Consider the following 22920-nt stretch of genomic DNA (forward strand, 5'->3'; position numbering starts at 1 on the left):
TGTTATTTACAATAGCCAAGACGTGAAAACAACCTAAGTGCCCATCAATAGACAAATGGATAAGGAGGTGGAATATTATTGTGGCATAAAAAAAAATGGAATCTTATCATTTGCGACAACATGGATGAACATAGACGGTATTATACTAAGTGAAATAAGTCAGATAAAGATAAATACCATATGAGGTCACTTATATGTGGAATCTAAAGAACAAAATAAAAGGGCAAACAAAACCGAAACAAACTCAGATACAGAGAACAAACTGATGTTTGCCAGCTAGGACGGGGATTCAGGGACTGGGTGAAAAAGGTGAAGGAATTAAGGAATACAAATCTGTAGTTACAGAATAGTCACAGGGATGTAAAATACAACATAGGGTATGTAGTCAATAATATTATAACTATATATAGTGCCAGGCAGGGACTAGACTAATAGACAGGATCACTTCGTAAATTACAGAAATGTCTAATCATTATGTTGTATACCTGAAAGTAATATAAACTAACATAAATGTCAAAAAATTCCTCTATTGGGGAATCCAGGCTGTGGCACTTTTCACATGTCTTCAGTCTACAGCTTAAGTTGAGATTTAGCCTGAGTATAATTTGGTTATTAAGGCAGGAGGATGTTACAAGTCAATGTTGAATTGACTATAATATCCGTCCCAGGAAAAAGATGAAGATACTCTTACTGGAACAATTACCCTATCCTCCTTTAGCTGTGGGCTGTGTGACCTGGTCTTTTGTGTCCACTCCATCCCGAATAAGCCACAAGTAAGTCACACTGAACTCCAGGCTATTCAGATGATTGAAGACTCCCTCAGCTAGCTGAGGGTCAAAATCAGGACAAGATCCATGTCTTGCTGGGGGATTGCCTTGAAGGAAAAGTGTATGTAAAACTGTTTGACTACCCTCCTCTGTTGAATGTCATATATCAGTGTTACTGCATGATATACTATGGAGTTCAGCCCCCCGGAGTTGTGTAAAGGTGACTGCTTAAAATACCCATCCTGTTGCAAAAAAATGGAAGTATGATTTAGCATAGAAAGTGAAGTTATCTATAATTTTGACAGACCTTACAGCAGGAAGCCATATGGTATCAGTTACAATAAAAAGCCCCTGATTTGCTAAGTGGTGATGATTTCAGTTCTAACCAGCTCAGACCCTGATGGCTCTCTCGAGATTGAGTGCAGGGCCTCTGTATAGGACCCACTTGCCCTGACTACATTTCTCTGCAGCACTCATGACAGAGTCTACACCTGTAACTCGCCAGCTTGGCCAAACCTGTTCCTTCTGGCTGAAGCATAAAACCACCTTAGCTCTGCCTGCACCTCAGAGAGGATGTTCAGGATTTTCCTTTCCTTCCCTACTGCCTCCTTTGATATGCTGCTCTCCTCTCAGATGTGCCCCTCGCCCCTAATCTGCAGGCCAGCCCTGCCCATTACCACCTCGAGCCCCATCTCTAGACACCCCAGTGGTGGAAATGAGAAGTTTCCACTGAACAAATGGAAAGGGTGCTTTCAGACTGAGACACCCAATCCCAGCGCCATCTACCTGGCACGGATGACATCTGCGGTTCTTTGCTCATCACACACAGCAACATGCTCCAACTGAGTGCGAACACGCTTCAGGGAAAAACGACAATGACACAGATAATGTACCGAAGGAAAAGGCCTAGGTAATTCTGGGGCTACAGATGGGAGCTGGTACTTACACATAGGTCAATGGAAGTGTTGTCACGAGAGTTTGGTAGTCTCTGCTGAAAGGAGAGAAAGATTGAGTGACAATATTGAATGTGATGTTTGCATCTATCACTTATTTAAACAGCCGCCTCTTGAGAAATTCAATTCACAGTCTATCCTTTATTTCATGGACCTATATATCTACGAGGAGAGTTAAAAGTGCCAAAGTACCACTGTTTGGCCCAATGTAGTCCCATTCCCTGGCTCTCAAACCCAAGGTGGGCTGGGAGTCTGGCCCTGATTTCCACAGATGGCGTTGGAGAAATCCCTCCGGTTCTCCAATTTCAAGGGGGCCCTCGGTCACTCTTCTCTATATTAGGAAGTGTCATCCCACTGGACGAGCTGCAATGAGAGTATCAACCGGACGCATCACCAGCAGCTCCCAGAGACCACCAATTTCCATACAATTAGAAAATAGTAACTTTTATGAGAAAAAAACGTATCTGTGAGGCCTATTTTGATGACTCCTTAATCATCTGCATCTCAAATGATTTACTGTCCAAGAACGACTTTGCCTTATATACAATGGAATGTTTGCAGTAGCAACTCTGAAGGCACGTGCCCCTCCAAAACAAGAGTTGATGAGAGCTTATCATTACCCGATCGAGAAACCATAAAATAACATAGAGTGCATGAAAAACCAGTTATATCAGAAGATGTAGAAAGCTATATCATCATTACCTGTTTTCTCCTGCCATATATTCTTGGAGGAGTAGGTAGAAATCCTTCCTGAATAATAAAAAGATCCAAATATATGGTTAGCCTACATTGATGTTTTGTGAGATTGATATTTCTACCTCGCTTCCAAATATTTCTACTTTGATGTCTCGCAGTCAGCTCAAAGCCAAGGTGTCTAAACAACAAATCATCTCTCTCACCTGTACTTCTAGAATTCATTAATGGTACCTGGGAAATCAACTGAGAACCTTTTCCCTTGCTCCTGTGCTTTTTTCCTGTCTTAAGACATTTTTCCTCACCATCTGACACTTCACACCTCCTTTCTATTCCCACCACTGCCACTCAAGCATGCATCCTCACACCAGGGCTGTTTCATCAACACACACTAATCCCACATGTCCTGGGGATCAGACACTCTAGACAACCTCAGGCACACAAAGATGGACAAGCCCTGGAGGGGTCTGGAGAGAAAAGGAGAATGCATGGAAGGAGAATATAATACAGTGTGAGAAGGGCCATAGCAGTGGAATCAGGGGGCTCAGGGAGGGGATGACCAGGGCAGGTCGGTCAGAGCATATTCAGAGAGGAGTGACAGCTGAGCTGAGCATTGCAGGTTGAGTATAGCTTTGTTGGGCTGAAAGAGACTGAAGTCATTTCAAGGCCCCGTGACTGTCTGAGTACTGTTTTTAATACATCATTTCACAGCTCAGGACACCTCATGGATTCTATGTTGTCCAAGTTTTGAGTTTAAACTTCTTAGCCTGGCATTAACTCCCTCCACAAACAACCCTAATGGATGGATTTTGGTGTATCACACACCAACTGTCTATCTCAACTCTCGGAGCTACATTGATCGTGGTTCTGATTTTCATGCCATTCTTTCTCTGGAGCATCTTCTTCCTACTTGCTTGACTCGACTGTCTTTCTCCTTTCAGGGCATAACATTGCCTGCCAGCACCTGAGTCAGAATGACTTTTCTCTCCTCAAAGCTCCTGCATCTAACCTGATGGAGCCCTTTACTACACTGAGGTGCTGCCTTGTACTGAGGTATGAGTGTGGGGTACCTCTCCCTACTGAGAGGATGAAGTCAGGGCTCATCAGGGCTTCAGTTTGTAACGTAAAATATTTGGTGAGCAAAGAGTGAACTTATCTTAGAGTACAAGGAAAGTCACATCTCCTGGCCCCATGACTGAAATACCTACCTCCATCAGCCATTTTAGGGGCTTCCCACCGCAGCGCACACTCATTTTCCAGGACTTTGATCTTTCATAGCCTCCTTTGATTTCAAATTCCTTGGGGGTGAACCAATTTCCATCCTTTCCCCTTATACACTTCTTGATGGATCCTGTAAGACCAGGGTAAAATGATTCTGGGCCCTCTGTCCTCAGAACCTAGACAGTGGTTTCTCACCACATTGGATCAGAAGACACCCAATTTGGACTCAAGGCCACTAGCAGGAGAGTCTAGCCTCCCCTTTCAGACTTCAGAATCCCCAAACCAACCTTGAAACTCCCCTACAAGGGGATTACCTGCTTTGTATGCATATTTTGTTGACCTTTGTGCAACTAAAAAGAGATAATTATCATCAAAAGCAACCTGATGAAAGTATTCCAAAATCACCTACAAAGTAAAGGCAGGTGATTTTGAAGGATGATAGAATTTCAATTTGCTGCGGATAGAGAACTGGTGAGACTCTCCAACGGCCCTGGGACAATGTAGAGGCAGAACTTTAAGGTGAACTGAGATCTCAGGTAAGGGCCCTCCTGCTCACAATGGCACCACAGCAACATCTATGTCCTTTATTAAAGCATTTTTCATCCAGTTTAATGGAAATATTGAGCAGAGAGTTTTCTACCCTTGAATTCATGGACAGCCAATATTAAAAATAAATGTGAAATGTTATCCACTGTAAAATTTAAGTAATACATAAAAGATAATCATATTCTAGACATTATTAGTCATTAAAAAATGCAAATCAAAACCACAATGAGAGACCACTTCACACCCATTAGGATGGCCATAATTAAAAACATCAAATAAAAACAAGTGTTGTCAGGAGAGAGAGAAATTGGAACCCTCAGATATTGCTGGTGGGAATACAAAATGCTGCAGCCACTTTGTAAAAATATTTTTGAAAATTTTTATTCCAAATAATATACTTTGGGGAAAATATTTTGGTGTTTCCTCAATAAGTTAAACATAAAACTACCATATGAACGAGCAATTTCATTCCTGTGCACATACCCAAAAGTATTGAAAACATGTGTTCACACAAAAACTTACACACTAATGTTCAAAACGACATTATTCATAACCCCAAAGAGTGGAAATAACCCAAACAGATAAATAACCCAAACGGATAAAATAGGGTATAGTTATACCATGGAATGTATTACATGACAATAAAAAAGAATGAGATACTAATACATTCTACTAATGCATGAACTGTGAAAACATGCTACGTGACAAAGCCAGTCATTATAAGGCACATATGATGATTTTTGCTTTCATGAAACACCTAAAATAGGTCAATTTTCAGAGCGGAAAATAGATTAGTGGTTATTTAGGGATGGGGGTGGGGTGAGGTGAGAATGAGCACTGACTACTAACAGACACAGGGGACGAGAATGTTCTAAAATTAGATTGTAAATTCACAATCCTGTGAATATGCAAACAAAACTCCACACTGAATCCTACACTCTAAGCAGTGAATTGTATGACAGGTAAATTATATCTCAGGAAAACAATTTACATTTTATATATCACTTATGTAAATTAATTCCTTATGGCTACATCATGAGGCAGATTTAAATTATTTTCTCTTTTTTAGATGGGAAATTTCAGGCTCGGAAAGGTCCCCTTCTTTAGTCATATGAATCAGTCACTCTTGGCGTAGCCGAGGTTGGGACTCAGGTTTTCTGATTATAAATTCCGCGACCCAGAAGAGAGAATATGAAAGTGGAGGCTGAGAGCCTCTTCCGTTTTATTTCTAATTCACTTCTCTTTAGTTCTTCAGATATTTCCATGGGCACTTGCATATGGTAATGAGTGCCTACTGTGTTTGATTTCTTAAAGTGTGAAAGTATCATCTTAGGGATCCCTTCCTCCTTTTCTCAAGCCAAAATGTGGCCCCAATTCCTTGAATGATATGTAATTCATATGGGTAATTCCATTTCTTCTTGAGATTTCTTCCCATAGAGTTGCTAAATTAGACCATGAGACCCACCTTTTTTCAATTTGTTTTTATATAACATCCCCTTCAATGCACCACAGGTCACAGGAAGTATTTCAGCGTGAAAATCCACACTTTCATCTCTGTGCTTTCTTGACCCTGAAAGAGAAGGTTTCTTTATTCTGTCTCAGTTTGCAATTGCACATGTACCTCTCCTCCCATGGAGAGGTCACTCCTATAAAGATATAGGGGTACTTAGAAAACTTTATTCCACAAATTTCTAGAATTGGTTTTTCTCCCAAGTGGTATTATTGATACATAACTAGAGTGTCTACTTCTACCCTCAAATCTCACACAAAACAGAATGCTTTAGCAGAAAAATCAGGTTCTATACAACTGTCTTAACTCTCAATGTAGTCAGCTCCACTGATTCGTACATGACAATGAAACAGTTGCTCTGTGTTCTAAAGGGAGCTCTCCACCTGCTAGTCCACTGCAGTTAGGTAGTCGGGGACAAAGTGAGAGAACATACTTGTATCTTCCTATTTGAGCTCTAACTATGAGCAGAGAAAGGGGGATGGTGGGGTGACCTAGTGGAAATGGTGTCTGCCTGCTATTTGTGTTCTCTCTTTTGCTTCTTTTCTCCCTCACACGAGCTTTCTCCATTACATCAGCTGTACTAAGATCTCAGAAGACTCTAGAATAATCTGAAAATTGCATGGGGAGGAGAGCAACTGGAGACCTGATTTCACAGGTGCAGGGGTGAAAGATCTTCGAATTAACTAACTCAAGGAGGATGTGTAGCTGATGCTGTCCATCCAGCAAGCACATTAGATCATGATGGGAAGAGTGGAGCTGTCTGTGGTTCTGATATCAGTTTTGCGACAGGTAGCCTTTCGAACTGGAATGAAGTGAGAAGGATGGTTGGTTTAATTCATTCTCTTGCCTTACAGATGAAGAAACTGAGGCAAAAGTGGTCAAGTGACTGGCCCAAGCCCACAGGAAAAAGAGAAAGACAGACTTCTGACCACCACTTTGGGCTACTGGAAACTGCAATTCTAAATATTGATCCAAACATCCAATGGGCCTTAAAATGTCAAAAAAAGATTTTTAATGTTGCAATAAATATCAAAGAATTTATGAAAACTTAGCAAGAGATGGGGTTGGAAAAGATGATCCAAAAACATAAACCAAATTAATACTTCCAAATATTTCAAGCAATGAAGATAATGACCTTATTCTAATGAAAAAGAAAAGATTGATTGTTTTAGACACTCACAGTGAATAAAATTTACTTTGTTTTTTTTCTGATTTTTTCATTAGCATTTTTTAAAAATATGTGAAATAAATATTTCTATGACTTATATTGACCTATTTCTTTAGTATTTTTTTCCATACTGGTGGACTCTTTTTATGTGGTTTTCTTCTGCCTAAAAAAAAAAGACATGTGGAATGAATAATCCACATAAATCGAGAGATGGATGTATATACTCAGAAAGTTCTGCTTCCCACCCATCTACAGAATTTTGCTACGCTTTTTGCCACTATTTAATAAGAATCCCTTTTCCTCTAGTTTCCAAAAACATGTTTCTTAGTTCCTCCTCAGTTCTCACCTTCAACCTCTACATTTCTACTAACATCTGTTCAGCATGATTTAAGAAGTCTCTAAGACAATTTAGTTTCTGCCTCCCATGTTCTTTACCTCCTCCTGAGCCCTCACTAGCAGTCTTTGCACCAGATTTCTAACTGTTTGAGGCCATGCAGACATTTCCTATCATTCTGCTTAAAATTCTTCCCACTGCCCAATTTCCCTTGGCTTACTGCCCAATACCTAAGCCACTTCCATATTTATAGGAATGTTTTATAGCCATACCCCACTTCCAATAACCAAAATCTGCATTATTTCTATTGCTGCCATAACAAATGACCACAAATTTAATGGCTTGAAACAATGCAAACTTATTATCTTATAGTTATGTTGGTTACAAGCCTGAAAAGCGTCTCTCTGGGCTAAGGTGAAGGTTTCAGGAGGCCTTCATTCCTTTCTGGAGGCTATGGAGGAGAATTTAGTTCCTTGACTTTCCATAAGATACTCATATGCTTTTTTCTTCTATCTTTAAAGCAAAACTATTTCATCTCTCACTGAGTATTATCCATTGTCACATCTCCCTCTCTACAGCCAGAAACGACTGTTCAATGTTTAAGGCCCATTTGATTAAATCGGTTGCATGCAGCTATCCAGGATAATCTCCCCTTTCAAGGTACCTACCTCAACTGTATTTGTAAAATCCATTTTGTCATGGAAGATAACACCTTACAGGTTCCAGAGATTAGGATATAGACATCTTTCATATTATTGAAAAGATGGCATTAAAAAAAAACTACTTTAACATCAAAAGCAAGTAAAATCTTATGCACCTTACCTCTTTTCCTCCTGAGTGTTCCCGAACTAGAGTTGTTTCCAAGGTCCACAGTTTCTAGAAAATAACAAGTGGTAGTGAAAAAACAAAAATAAATGAATAAAAGTTACAAATTCTGGGATGATTCATACTATGGAAAGCTTGAGTTTTGAAAGATGTTTAGATGATCATTTCTATCTTTCTTCTAAAGGAAATAAAAACCTACTGAATTGAGAATTAGGAGTACAGAACCTTATTCATGGTGGCCAAGACATGAAAACAACTGAGTGTCCTTAGATAGATGATTGGATAAAGAAGATATGGTCCATGTATATAATGGAATATTATTCAGACATAAGATGAAATACTGCCATTAGCAAGAGATGGGGTTGGAAATGGATGGATCTTGAGATTGTCATGTTAATGACAAAATAAGTCAGACAGAAAGAATTGAGGACCATATGATTTCACTTATATGTGGAATATAAAACCAAAAGCAACAAATATGCTGTGAGCATATTTCAAAGACAGTTTCAGGAAAATCACTGCTGCCGACGCAGGCTTGGGAGGATTGTGGGGATCTGTAAGCCAGTTGTAGACAACACCAGCTCTTGCTGTGATCGGTGACTCTTGTGGGAATGTGCGGGCAGACATAGAAGTTGTAGTAAGACTGAGGCTGTTTGGCCTGATGGCCATTGTCTCCCTGATACCCATTGTCTCCCTGATACCCCACCCCACCCGATCCACAGATTGCTTATGGTGGCCCGTTGATAGGCAACTGCTCCAGCCATGCCCCATTCCATGGCCCCACATTCCACACAGGCAACACACTGGCTAGCACAGTGCATGCACTGCAGGGAAATCAGTTGCAGGCAGACCACTGCTAACTGTGAGAACTACAATATCACTTGGAGGAATCACAGGGGTCTGTGGATCAACCCAGATGGCAGCTGGTCTCACTGTGATCTGTGACTACCACGGGCTTCTATGGGCACTGAAGTTGCAGCAGAACTGAGGCTGTATTCACCTGATGGCCTTTGTCTCCCTGAGATCCCACTTCACTCAATGAACTTAGGGGGAGAATGGATATGCTCAATGAGCACCTCAACAGAGAGACAGTAAGCATAAAGAAGGACATGGAAACCATAAAAAATATCCAGACAGAAATGAAGAAGACATTAAATGGAATGAAGAATACACTGGAAGGATTCAAAAGTAGATTGGATGAAGGAGAAGATCAAATCAGTGAACCGGAAGATAAGATAGCAGAAAACATCCAATAGGAAAAGCAAAAAGAAAAAAGACTTTAAAAAATGAGGATAGTTTAAGAGATCTCTGGAATGCCATTGTTAAGAGTGTATTTCTCCTACATCATTCATACATAATCAATAGGGCCCATCCTATCAATGTGATTTTATAATGATTCTTGCTTCCCTGCTGTTACCAAAAGGGTCATGTCAAGCAAATGCAGAGGACAGGGAATTAGGATGAACTAGACCACCTGCCACAACTCTACCTGAGGTCTGTAGATCCACTCTCATCCCGTGATCTTCGGGCAGCCTTACCTGTTGTGTCACATTCTCGGCTACCTTTAGTCCTTGCTTTCGGACCTACAGGTACACCTTTTGAGGAACCCATAACACAGGAATACTTTTCATTTGCACGTGCTGGTAGCTCTGCTCCTAGGCCAAAATCACAATTTATGAAAACTTTTTTCATTTGTCCAAATAATTCACTTTTCTGTATACTTGTTGATTTCCATTTTTCTACTTTTCCTCTGAAATATTCCATTGGTATTACATAAAGCAGATTCTTCCTTTAAGTTTCTCCTTTTTCCTCTCTTGTATTTTTCTATTTATGAAAACTTAGTTTCTATTTTTATAATTTTTCGGTCATAATTACCTTGTCCGTCACAGGGTATATAGGCTTGAGGTAAGCTCTTCTGATTCTCCTTCTCTATGCCTTTGGAGAGCTGCTAGTTCACCAGATACTAAAAAGAAACCTGAAAATTACTGTCCATTGATCCTGAGACAGTGAATGGGAAGAGTTCCTGGGGCTCTCATGCTGCACTTCTATACTCTGAGCTAAGATGAACTGCTTCCTCAGAAAAATATATCTGCTCTAATAACCGCACCTGAAGTGCTACAGAGCCATCTTTTCCCATTTTGTACCTCATTCTGTGTCCTCTACTTTTATTGTTCTAATTGTAGCCCTAAGAATAAAATAAAAAGATCATATTCTTCTAGGATCAAACTATATGTTCTTTGAAAATTGTAACAAGTAACTACCAGTATCACTATTAAATGCATTCCAATTGGCCAGCGACTACTTACATCACTAATTACATTTAAACAAATGATTAATGGCAGTTTTATACTTCTGAAAATCAACCAATCAGCACAGCCACACTCCAGAAAGCCTGCGTTCATGGTTGAATGCTAATCTACTCATAATCACTTCTGTTTCTGAAAGTTGCAGTGACTGAACCACTTGCTTCCCAAAACTCTATATAAAATTAGTAGTTTCCATTTTTAAAGAAATCATGTCCAACAAATATAGTGCCCCATTCCACCATGTGCCTTGCTAAGCATGCAATAAAAATATCTTTTAGTTCCAGCTATTGTATGATGGGCTATCTCTTCAAAATGGAGTGCCCACCAAAATCGTCTTGAAGACTCTTGTGTAGAAGTGTCCTGTGGGATCCTTGGATCAACAGGTATAAATCCCTAACCTATTGTTCCCAACTCAGATTGTCTTCCGGATCCACTGCCAACTAATTGAATCTGAACAGCAACTTGAGATATGATGTGTTTCTTGAACTTTTATACTTGAATTTATCTGATAATTTAAAAATGTGTATGCAGTTAGATACAAAGCAGATAGACACTTGGTTTGGAGGTACAGAATTTAGCAAATATTCTGTTAATGTGTTTATTCTTTTACTACTTCATTTACTCTCATTCTCTTTTGTCTATTTTTTAAAAGTCTTGTCTCAGGTGTGTTTGTTCCTGATTGTTCTGTGCCTCTTGAATGTTAGAAGAAATTTTTCCATGTGAGGCCAAAAGAAAGTGTAGGAACACTGGATTCAATCTCAAACACTTTCACTATACACTTAGACAAGAAAGCAAGTTAACGGTAAAGGATCTTAGGTTTCAGAATACTCTCTCCTTTTAGGAAAGATGACTTTAAAACTATATGCAAGATTTCATTATAGTTTGGAAAGTAGTGGTTTAGAATGCACATACTTACACATAGACTAAATGAAAATGTTATGATTAAATCCCAATATTTGGTATTTTGAAAATAACTATTCTTTAAATAGATGCAACCACTTTTTTTCTTTCCAAACAAAATTGTACACATTCGCCAAAAGCATAACCATGTAAATTGGTAAGAACATAAGATATGTAAGTTGTTGAAAATTAATTTTTAATTAGACTTTAAAATCATATTGTATATAGATCTACTAATTAAAAATTGGTGATCTTGCAGAAAGTGAGGTCTTGCTCTCATTGTCTAGGGGAAAGGAGGTCCTTCAACAACTTCTAAAGTAAATAAGATTTCAAGGAGCTGAATAGAAATAATATATACATATACATTATGAAAAGTTAGAGAATAAAAATTGTATGAAACATCACCATCTGAAATTAGCCACTATTAAATTATTCAAAAATATCCTCTTGGACACTTTCTGTGCATATGTTACTATTAAAATAACATATTTCATTATAATAGATGAACATATACCTTTGAAAAACAAATCAAAATATAAACAGCACCTATATTTCAATGAACAAATGTAACTACTGCATATATTTTCATGGATGAAATGCCATTGATTTTTCTATATATCTATGTCTATGTCTTATATTTATACAGATTGGTAAATATGTATAACTAGGCATTTATGCATATATAAAAACATATTTGCACAAATATATATGTGTATACACATGTTATTACCACATGTGCACACACACACACACACACACACACACACACAAACATATACATACAGTCTGCTTTCTTCATTTAGCCTTCCTTGGAACATCTTTCCAAATTAATAAAAATTTTTTGACCCAGGAAAGAACCCACCTACTGAGGATAGCAGTGCTTCCCCGTAAGCCCGTGTCATTGAGCTCAGGATGATAACATACACGAGAAATAGACCATTTTGTTGAAGCCACTGCATTATTATGTTGGGCTTCTTTGTTATGGTGTCTCAGCCTATATCCTACCTGACACAGTAGATGAAAAACTATCATGGCTCTCGGGGGACTGCAGGCCACAAGGACATGACAAGCAGTGCCTTGACAAACTCAAAAGGTGTGACGACTTCACTTTGCCAGCTTACCTTTTTGATGTACGTTTATCTGCCGTCTTTTTTTATTCCTTGACCAGGAATACCCCCTTTTTTTTACTGCCAAGATAAAAGAGAGAGGGAGATGGAGAGGGAGAGAGAATAAATTTAATCATTCAGAGCTATGAATATAATTCTCAAAGCCTCACGGGTCAGTCATGCTCAAGTATTGTTTTCAGAATTTGGTCCACTAAAATGGGGCAAATTCTGAACTACCAGTGTAGCAGGGTAAAGTTGAATAAAAGATGACCTTCATTTGAAATCTTTTTTTAAAAATTAGAAACTAAAGTCCTGCTGATGCTTTAGGTTGAATGATCATTGTGGTTATGTAGCAATATGTTTCCTTTTCAAGTGTTTTCATGTTAATTCAAATGTGCGATGAGGAGGCATCTTTCTTATAGCTGAATCATGCTATGGAATAATATACTGTGCTAGAATTCAGGAGACACTTTTCGCTTGATGCAGGGAGTTTGTGTTAATTTTTCTACTCTTGCAGTTGTTACAAATCCTCTCATTCATATTTAATCTGGCATCTGATGTTCCTGGAGGAGTAAAAGAACCACAGTGGGTTTTTGTGTTGATATTACTTTCTTGTGAATGATATGAAAACTCATGTGAGTTTGAGAAGAACCATGGGCACTAGGTAGATAGAGAGATCTTATCTTGTTATTGTTGTGAATATCGTAACAACCAGCTCTTCAATTTTTACTGCTGAAAGTGAAGCCTCAATCCATGGACGCAAGCCTGTGACTCTCCCACCTGAGATTCCCATTTTGAAGTGGGTCAACTCAATTCACAAGGCAGGAAGGGCCTGAAAGCCTTGCTCTTCAAATGAAAATGGTGTGTTTAAGAATGTAGGGACTTTGACCCAATGGCACCTAGGCTTTCTATTCCCCTTCAGAGCCTGAAGGAAACTGCGGCCTCCCAGGGGCGCTAACACATGGCTAAGCTGACAGCTGATGTCCCCTGGGTTGCTGTGGCTATTTATCCTCAGGGCCAGTTTTTCAGAGCTGAAAGTGACGTGTTCACTCCTCTGGCTGGCAGAAGTCAAAATACTAGGCTTCTGCACATGGCCTAGATGCTTGGTCTGCCACGTGGAAAACTACAGACTGACAGAGTAAAGACACTTATTGCTGGGTCTTAAATGTGGAAACACACTGTGGAGCTATCGACCCATCTGGGCCCCTCATGGAATTACCCATGTACCTGGTCTCTGCTGACGGAGCCTGACACCATGATTCTGATGCAGAGGCTGGGGCTGTGTGCCAGGCTCATGACTCCTGCTAGAAGCAGAAGCATTACTTCCACAGTCAGGGAGTCTCATCACAAGGGACTTTTTCCTGCCTGCTCTTGCTACATTGATCAGGCCTCGAGCCCGTCTTGTGGTAATGGGTGTGCCTCAACACAGTCCACACTTCAGCTTATAGACCTACTGATCTGGCCACACCACTGTGACCCTAAACACTCACACAGTCATGAGCTTGGCTGGCTGGACCTTTTTCAGCCTCACAATGGAATGTCCTTTATCAAAAGCTACTCCCAGTGTACTGTTTGTCTGATTCAGCATCCCACATGTCTTTCTGTACACAAATCTCCAAGAGACTCTTTAGTCACTAAAGCAGCTGTCCGCAGAAAGGAATGAGTTCCTACCTGCATCATGATCAGGACGAAAGAGGCAAGGGATAATTAGACTAGTTATATAGACCAATCCTGAAAATTTAGGACCCTGTTTTAACCATCCCTAAGGATGATACATCATCGTTTCCCTGACCAGTATGAAGGAGACAGTCACAGAGTGCCTAGGGGATTAATTATTAATAATTATTAATTATAAAGTCTGATTATATTTTCTAAAAATGTCTTTGCCTGCTTATAGCTGACCTTTCTGGATGAAAAGTCTAAGTGAAGATAAAAAATGCTGGGGAAAGGAAAATGAAGTCACAGCCTCTGGAGTGGTACCTACAGATTTTGTGGCAGTGGAGGAAGAGCAAAAATCCAGGCATCTGAGGAGGGAACACCGTACAGCTTAGGACGCAGGAGGAATGGAGTAGCATTAATGATATCTGCCTTTCGCAACTGCCCTGGTTGTTCTTCCAGAAGAAATACTAGGTACAGTATTCAAAAACACTACTTATACCATGGAGATGCAGAATCTGCCATTCTTCAGCAGACATGAGAAAATGGGCTGACCCTAAATTCCGTAGGTCCCATGCAGAACCCCTCTGGACATCAAAGACCAGACACAGTTAGCGGAACTGGGAACTCTAAAGCTTATAGCTGGCGAGAGACCCATGTTGGAGTCTACCTTCCCCTTGGCTGATGTACGTCCCGTTAGGCGACCTCAACAACTGTAAATGCTTCCCTTCCAGGGTCACCCTATATGCCTTTCAGACTGTATTTAAGTGAAAGCCAGGCTTTCACTTGCCTGCTCAGGAAAATGTGGTGAATTGCAGATTAGGTCTGGTCATGAAGGACTTAAAGATTCCATGCTTCATGAAGTTCGTTAACTGTTATAGGAAACAAATCAAATAGATTAATCTGAGTGGCTGGTGGAGAGGCGTTCTCATGGGGACATTGCCAGAATCTGCTGTGTGAGGTGAATGTGTTGGAAGGCCAATCTCCCTGGTATTTCCACAAGCCTCAGAGCATCTTTTCAAGGATACCTGAGTAGCAGACAGCCTTGGAAGCTGGAGATAATGTAGCCCTTCAAGGTCAGAGGGCAGATTAGAGTCTGACCAGAATAAAATAGAGAACGTCTCCCTCCTCAGAAATATGCAGGGATAGTAAAGACTCTCTTCTTTCCTCAGAAGAGATTTACTAAGTTCCAGCTCATAGGATATCTCCCAAGGTGTAAGGTTTGAGCAGGCTTACTAATAGCCCCCTTCTAAGACTGGGGGTTTTTGACAGGTAGAGTTTCTAAACATCACTGTCCTCACCTTGGCATGATCAGTGCTGTCCAATTTTTAAGGCCTGTTCAATTACATTGGTTGCACACAGCTATCCAGGATAATCTCCCCTTTCAAGGTACCTACCTGAATTGTATTTGTAAAATCCATTTTGTCATGGAAGATAACACCTTACAGGTTCCAGAGATAAGGATGCAGACATCTTTCATATTATTGAAAAGATGGCATTAAAATAACTACTCGAACATCAAAAGCAAGTAAAATCTTATGCAATCTTGCCTCTTTTCTTCTTGAGTTTTCCCAAAATAGAGTTGCTTCCAAGGTCCACAGCTTCTAGAAAATAACAGGTGATGGTGAAAAAAATGAAAATAAATTAATTAAAGTTACAGAATCTGGGATGATTCATACTATGGAGGCTTGAGTTTATAAAGATATTTGGATTATCATTTCTCTTTCTACTAAAGGAGCTAAAAACCTACTGAAAAGTAGAAGTCAGAATGGGCCCCAGGACTTTGTTATTTCTTAAAGGAGCTTCGAAAAACACTCTTAAACACCTATATTTTCAGTATAGTCATGGATAGGAATAGGTATCCCATCATGGTCACAGTTAGGAATTTTTGTGAGAATTAAATAAGATCTTACATGGAAAAGTTTGTAGGAAAACACAATATGAATTAGTGATAGGCTGCAGGACATTCATCAAAAATATACGCTAGGTTAAGAGTAGTTGATCTAAAATTTTTCATCTAGTAAATTAAGTGGAAGGAACACTTGTCTCTTGAGGCCTTTCTAAGGTTGTGACAAAATGACGCTGTGATCTACGAGCAGATCAACTATAATCAACAGGGTCCATCCTTTAACTCTGAGGTTTTAATAATATCTTGACCCCCTGCTAGTCCAAAATGGTCAGGTGGAGTACATGCAGAGAACAGGATTATAAGATGGACTGGACCACGTGCCACAACCACACCAGGGGTCTGTGGTACCAGTGAATCCATGCTCATCCCCTGACCCTCACACAGCCTTAGCTGTTGTGTCACATGCTCGACTACTTTCAGTCCTTGCTTCAGTACATTCTGGAATGTCTTTAGAGAAGCTCATAACATTGGAATAGTTCTCATTCCCACCTACTGGTCGCTCTGTTCCTGGAATAAAATTGTAGTTTATGAAGGCATTTTATTTGCCCCAATGATCCTCTTTTCTATAATTTTGTGAATCCCCATTTTCACTTCTTCCTCTAAAATCTTTTATTTGATCCTCCCTATATCTTTCCCTTTAAGTTTCCCTTTTTTCTTCTCTTGTCTTTTTCTCTTTATGAGAACTTGGTTTCTGTTTTTATAATTTTTGAGTCATAATTACCTTGTCCATCACAGGGTAGAGGGCTAGAAGGAAGCTCTTCTGATTCTCCTTCTCTATCCGTTTGGAGAGCTTCTATTCCAACAGACACTAAAGAGAAACAAGAAAATTACTGTCCATGGATCCTGAGACAGTGAAGAGGAAGAGTTCCTGGGGCTCTAATGCTACACATCTATACTCTGAGCTAAGATGAACTGTTTCCTCGGAAAAATATACCTGCTTCAATAATCAACCTGAGGTCCTACAGAGCCATGCCTTCCCCATCTTTTGCACTTCATTCTGCTTCCTCTATTTCTACTTTTCTACTTGCAGCCCACAGAATAAAATAAAAAGATCTTACTCTTCTAGGATCAAAGTGCTTGTTCCTTGAAAATTACAACAAGTAACTACCAGGATCACTTTTAAACTCATCTCAATTGGCCAATGAATACTTACATCATTAACCACATTTAAACAAGCCAATCAATGGCAGCCTTACACTTCTGAAAATCAGACAATCAGCAAAAGCTACACTCCAATAAGCCTGTTTCCATGGTTAAACGCTAACCTACTCATAATAACATGTTTTTGAAAGTTGCAGTGACCTGAACCACATACTTCTCAAAACTCTATCTAAATTAGTAGTTTCCATTTTTAAAGATATTAGGTCCAATAAGTATAGTGCCTCCTCCCACCATGTGCCTTGCTAAATAAACAATAAAAATCTCTATTAGCTTCAGCTATTCCTTCAAAATGGAGTGCCCACAAAGGTAATCTTGAAGATTCTTGCATAGAGGTGCCCTGTGAGATCCTTGGATCAACAAGTATAAATCCCAGCTTCTTGTGCTGAACTCAGATTGTCTTCCTGATCCACTGCCAACTAAATCTGCCTCAACAACAACATAAGCTCTGATTTATTTCATCAGCTTTTATATCTGAATTTATCTTATTATTTAAATATGTATATACTGTTAGATACAAAGTTGTTAGACGCTTGGTTTGGACGTATAGCATTTAGCAACTATTCTGTTAATGTGCTTATTCTTTCACTACTTCATTTACTCTCATTCTCTTTTGTCTGTTTTTTAAAGTCTTGTGTGATGTGTGTTTGTTTGTTCCTGATTTTTCTGTGCTTCTTGAATGTTAGAAGAAAGTGATCCACAGCAAGAGGATTCAGGCATAGACCTCATAAGTCTCCTGTCCAAGTCAGCTCCAAAGACTAATTAATGGGTCCATTAGATAGTAGCACATTGTGCAAAGGCATTCGGTCACACTTTGTGGTGAGTCCCTCACCAAAACCTTCATAAAGAAACCTGACATTGTGTCAACTTGTGAAAGAAAATCACGTTGTTAGGTACATCATCCGATGTCAACTATTACTATGGAATTGATCATATGTCCACATTTTAGTCTCTGCTGCGTGGATGAAACCCAGTACTCCGTTCACACCCAGGACACTATCACGCTTACGACTGAATGTTCTGTCCTCTTTACTGTTTGTCACGGACTTATTTGGAACAAAGGTACAGTCTACCCGGGCAGAATTCTACTTCCTCTTTGTACTCTCAGTATGATTCTACCTTTTGCACTTCTCTTAATAAGTGGCCAAATTTTGCAAAAGATGACTTTAGGTTTCAATGGGGAACTTTTGACACATCAAAAGGGAAGAATACATTTCATAGAATTTTTATTAAAAGAGAGAGGAAAATATCTAAACATTACCATTTCTCAACCAGTAACTTACTTTTAGACCATTATTTAACACTTTCTTTCTTAAAAAAACAAACAAATAAAAAAAACCCTACCTATTTAACAGGTAGGAATGTATTCTTCAAGTGAAACTAGCAGATTAAATGTGCCACAGAACGAGTTTCAGAATTTCTGAAAAAGTTTTTGTACATGATCAATTTATAGTTGATTTGAACATAAGTATACCTGCACTATGCATAATTCAAGATCTGCAGGCAATAAATAAAAGAGGTATACTTGTTTTTCTTGTAGTGCCTAACCCAATTACTGCATTCTCTCTAAAACCAAACCTTTTCTTAAATGCATTTATGCTCAGCTTTGTTTGATGTTCCAGCTGATAAGGATAGTCTATATTATTTGCTAGGAAACATCAATGGCTCATCTGAACAATTATGTCCTAGAGATTTACTTAAACCTCTTTGTGGTAGGCAAAATTCTAAGTTGACCCTTTAAGAATTCCTTTCTTAACCTCGGGGAACATGAATATCATGAGATATTACCCCCATCTTTACATTATGTTGTAATATAGACAACATAGGTTAAGCAAAATAGATTATCAAAAGAGATAACCAATACTGGTAAGGATGTGGAGAAAAGGGAACCTTCGAGAGCTCAATGTAAATTGGTAGAGTCACTGTAGATAAGAGTAAGGAGCTCTCTCAAAAAATTAAAAATAGAAATACCATATGACACAATGATTCTACTTCTGGGTATATATTCAAAGAAAACAACATAACTATGTCAAGGGGATATCAAACCCCTCATATTTATTGCAGCATTGTTTACAATAGCCAAGACATGGAAACAACCTAAATGTCATCAACAGATGAATGAACAGATAATATGTGTATATAATTGTGGTGATTTCACAATATATGTAAGTCGTGTCATTATGCTGTACATCTTAATCTTATACATTGCTATATGTGAATTACATCTAAATAATTAAAGAAAAATAGGATTGTTCTAGTTGGTCTCTTTCAACTGCATGAATTCTTTGAATGTGGAATTTTTTTTCAGGTTATATCAAAAGAAGAAACCAGATTCAAAAATGGTTGAGAAGGATTAAGAAAACTGCTAAAAGCTATTTCTGGATTGAAGATATGGGGCCATGTATCAAAGAAAGTGAGTGGCCCCTGGGAGCTAAGAACAATCCCTATTACAGCCATCAGCAACAAAACTGAGACTTCAGTCCTACAAAGACAGGGAACTGGATTCTGTTAACAATTTGGATAAATCTCTCCAGAGCTTCCAAATAAGAGTGCAGCCTGGCTGGCATCTTGATTTCAGTCATGTGAGATCCTGAGCAGAGAACTGTGTTGAACTTGTCCAGATTTGCAACCCGCAGAACTGTGACATAATACATTATGGTGCTTTGTTATGAAGCAATAAAAAGCTAAAACATTCTTATTTCCAATCTTAAATAGGACCTAAAGGATATAAAATTCATTCATACATTCTCTCTAATCCAGTACATAGGTCACATACCCTTATACTCTATAAATCTAGACAATTCTTGGTATCTGCCTAATTTTTTTAAGTCTCTCTTTCTTTCTCTCTTGTCTTCATCTCTTTATGAGAACTTGGTTTCTGTTTTTATAACTTTTCAGTCATAATTACCTTGTCCATCACAGGATAGTAGGCTAGAAGGAAGCTCCTCCGATTCTCCTTCTCTCTCCCTTTGGAGAGTTTCTACTTCACCAGACACTAAAGAGAAACAAGAAAATTACTGTCCGTGGATCCTGAGACAGTGAAGGGGAAGAGTTCCTGGGGCTCTCATGCTGCATATCTATACTCTGAGCCGAGATGAACTGCTTCCTCGGAAAAAATACCCAGTCCAATAATCAACCTGAGGTGCTACAGAGCCATCTTTTGCACATCATTCTGCTTCCTTTATTTTTCTTTTACTATATGTAGTCCAAAGAATAAAATTAAAAGATTGTATTCTTCTAGATTCAAACTACCTATTCTTTGAAAATTGCAACAAGAGACTACCAGGATCACTTTAAAACTCATTCCAAATGGCCAACAACTACTAACATCATTAACTATATTTAAACAAGCTGATCAGTGGCAGCCTTACACTTCTCAAAATGGGCCAATCGGCAACAGCCACACTCCAGAAACCTGTGTCTATGATTAATGCTAACTTATTCATAATCTCTTCTGTGTCTGAAAGACTGCTGTCCCTGAGTCACATGTTTCCCAAAAAGAAAAGGATACATTTGATAGTATTTCTATGAAAGAAGAGAAAAATGCCAAAATTTGCCAATTCCCAGCCATTACTTAACTCTTTATGAACAAACAAACAAACAAACAACAGAAAACCCTCTTTATATTTAGTGGATTGGGATCTATTCTGCAAATGAAACTATACGATTAAAGGACTAATCTTAGAAATCCTGGAAAATTCATTTTCACATGATCAATTTATAAATAGTGTGAACAGTAGAACATCTAGACTATTCATGATTCAAGATCTATAGGCAATAAACAAGACACACAGGAAGCTCACCCTGAGATAACCAGGAAGACCAAGGAGGCTCAAGTATCTCCTACTGGGATGTCCCTGCCCCTAGACCTTTTTCGTTTTGGTTCACCTGATCTTGAGGACAACATGGTTGCTGTCACTATCATCACATCCTTTCCACTTGATCTACACATTTCTTCTGTAGGGGTATGTGAAGGAAATCAGGGTAGGAGAAGAGAAGAAAAGAGGTGAAAAACATAAAAATAAAGATTCCATTCATGAAGTGGGAATTGAAATCACAATTACCTTCTCTGTCGCATAGTGCTGGGCTGGCCACCTCGTCTCGTTCTTTTTTGGTGATCATTTGGGGAGTTTCAGGATCACACAACACTGAAGAGAAACAAGGGAATGAGCTGAGCCAGGCTGTCCAAAGCACAGGTGAGCTGTCCTTTGGGAAATGGACATCTGCTCCAAGGACGTCACCTCATATCTGACCAGGAGCTGGTCTGCCTCTGACTCCACCTCACGACTTCATGCTTCTGCTCTCTGCTCTTCAGTTACCTAGAGACCGACCTCCAAACATTTCTGCTTCTGCACTAGGAGAGTCTTTGTGGTTCCTAGATTTTGTGAGCTCTGCTTCCCCTGACTTCTCCTATCTTTTTACTTTTCTATCATTCATTTCTCGTTGGTGATCTGGATCTCTTTTTTCTGCATATTCTCTCTAGCTCGCTTCTCCCAGGCCTCTCCAGTCCCTATACCAAAATCCAGTCCTTCGCTCACTGTCTCCCTAGATTCCTTTCCCTCCCTCCTGACATTCTCTGTTTGAGAAGTGGCAGTGTCTGTGTATCAGGTGCTGTTCTCATCACCCTGGGAGCCAGTAGGTCTCCCTTTGACACTGACCATGTCACCATGTTCACCCCTACTAGCCTCACACAGCCATCACCTGCAGTGAGATACTCGGGACACAGGTATCTGCGTTTCCTCCTACGTTGATCTGAGGGGAAAATGAGTGTCCTTTGTTCATGCTTCCATTTCCTTATTTCCAACAACAATTTCCCTGACTAAGACCTATTGCTCTATGAGGCAGTACTTTGAAGGAAAAAAGTCCTACGCAATCCCGTAACCTATGAGAAATATGTGGCATACTGTAATTTGGGCTTGAGAGTCATTGACCCTTCTTCTGACAAGTAGAACCATGTTACTTTTGAAGCCTAACCAAGGTTATGATAACATGATAATATAATTATTAATCATTTGTTAATTACTCAGCTTTCATTTCATATATAGAAATAAAGGTGAACAGGAATTAAAATCACAATATTGCATCTTTAGTATACATAAGCATAAAGAATGGAAATGGAAAAAGACAAGGTGGTTCTCTTGTAATTAAGACTACAGGATGAAGAGGGAAACCACCAGTCCTCACACTAAGGGCCATGCTGTTCAGCTCTGGATTCAGCCTCCTGACACCCTGTACCTCGAGGCTGGCAACCCTCTCCTTCCTCACCTGGTTCCAATCTTGGTGAGGAATACAAGGCTTCGTGGGTCTCTTCTCCATCATAGGGCTCCCAAAAGGCATTGCTGTCCTCTGAAGAACAAAATGAAGCCCCTCAGGCTCTCACTATAGAACCAGGGGGAAATCATGGCAAGAAAACGCATAGTGAAGACTTGGGAAGCAAAGATACTTCCTAGGTGAGACTGCCCTGTTCCAGACCACCCTGGTCTGCCCTTTGCATCCACCTAGTCTGCTGGTGGACTCACTCTTATCGCTGTCATCAGAGGCTGGGAACAATCCACCTTCTCCCTCCCCACACATACACCTGATCCTCTCTCTACTTCTTTCCTGTCCCCATTGCCTCTGCACATGATTTGTCTCTGTTCCTTGCTTCCTATGGCATTGTCTCCAGATGCTTCTCTTTGTTTTGATGTGTATCTGTCTCCTCTGCTCCTGCCTCTTTTTCTCTTGAGTCCCTCATGCTGCTCCTTTTTACCTTTTCACATCTCACTTGTGGCCTTCACGCCGCCTTTCTCATACTAGGTGTTAGTATAGGCATCCTTGAAACAGTACAAAAAGCCTCATCAGGGCATGGAATAAGGAGCAGAGTGAGCT

The 22920-nt window shown here is 39.5% G+C and overlaps 1 protein-coding gene across 9 annotated transcripts in view; it reads right to left on the reverse strand.

The window, feature by feature from the left end:
- Positions 1-22920, reverse strand: part of LOC120596907 (nuclear body protein SP140-like) — a 56011-nt gene that overhangs the window by 6431 nt on the left and 26660 nt on the right. For 6 of the 9 annotated variants that reach the window (XM_039855445.1, XM_039855439.1, XM_039855441.1 and 3 more), the window contains 12 exons: positions 22318-22398; positions 21117-21200; positions 19961-20047; positions 16616-16702; positions 15536-15589; positions 12345-12410; positions 9556-9672; positions 8015-8068; positions 5646-5750; positions 3622-3764; positions 2423-2470; positions 1714-1758 (listed from right to left, as the gene is read on the reverse strand). In XM_039855445.1, the coding sequence (XP_039711379.1) occupies positions 1714-1758; positions 2423-2470; positions 3622-3764; positions 5646-5750; positions 8015-8068; positions 9556-9672; positions 12345-12410; positions 15536-15589; positions 16616-16702; positions 19961-20047; positions 21117-21200; positions 22318-22398 (971 nt within the window). The remainder of the gene's footprint in view (positions 1-1713; positions 1759-2422; positions 2471-3621; positions 3765-5645; positions 5751-8014; positions 8069-9555; positions 9673-12344; positions 12411-15535; positions 15590-16615; positions 16703-19960; positions 20048-21116; positions 21201-22317; positions 22399-22920) is intronic. The other 3 variants (XM_039855444.1, XM_039855440.1, XM_039855443.1) reach the window with 3 other exon arrangements.

Source organism: Pteropus medius, unplaced genomic scaffold (genome assembly GCF_902729225.1).
Source record: "Pteropus medius unplaced genomic scaffold, Ma_sr-lr_union100, whole genome shotgun sequence".
Classification (NCBI taxonomy): Eukaryota; Metazoa; Chordata; class Mammalia; order Chiroptera; family Pteropodidae; genus Pteropus; species Pteropus medius.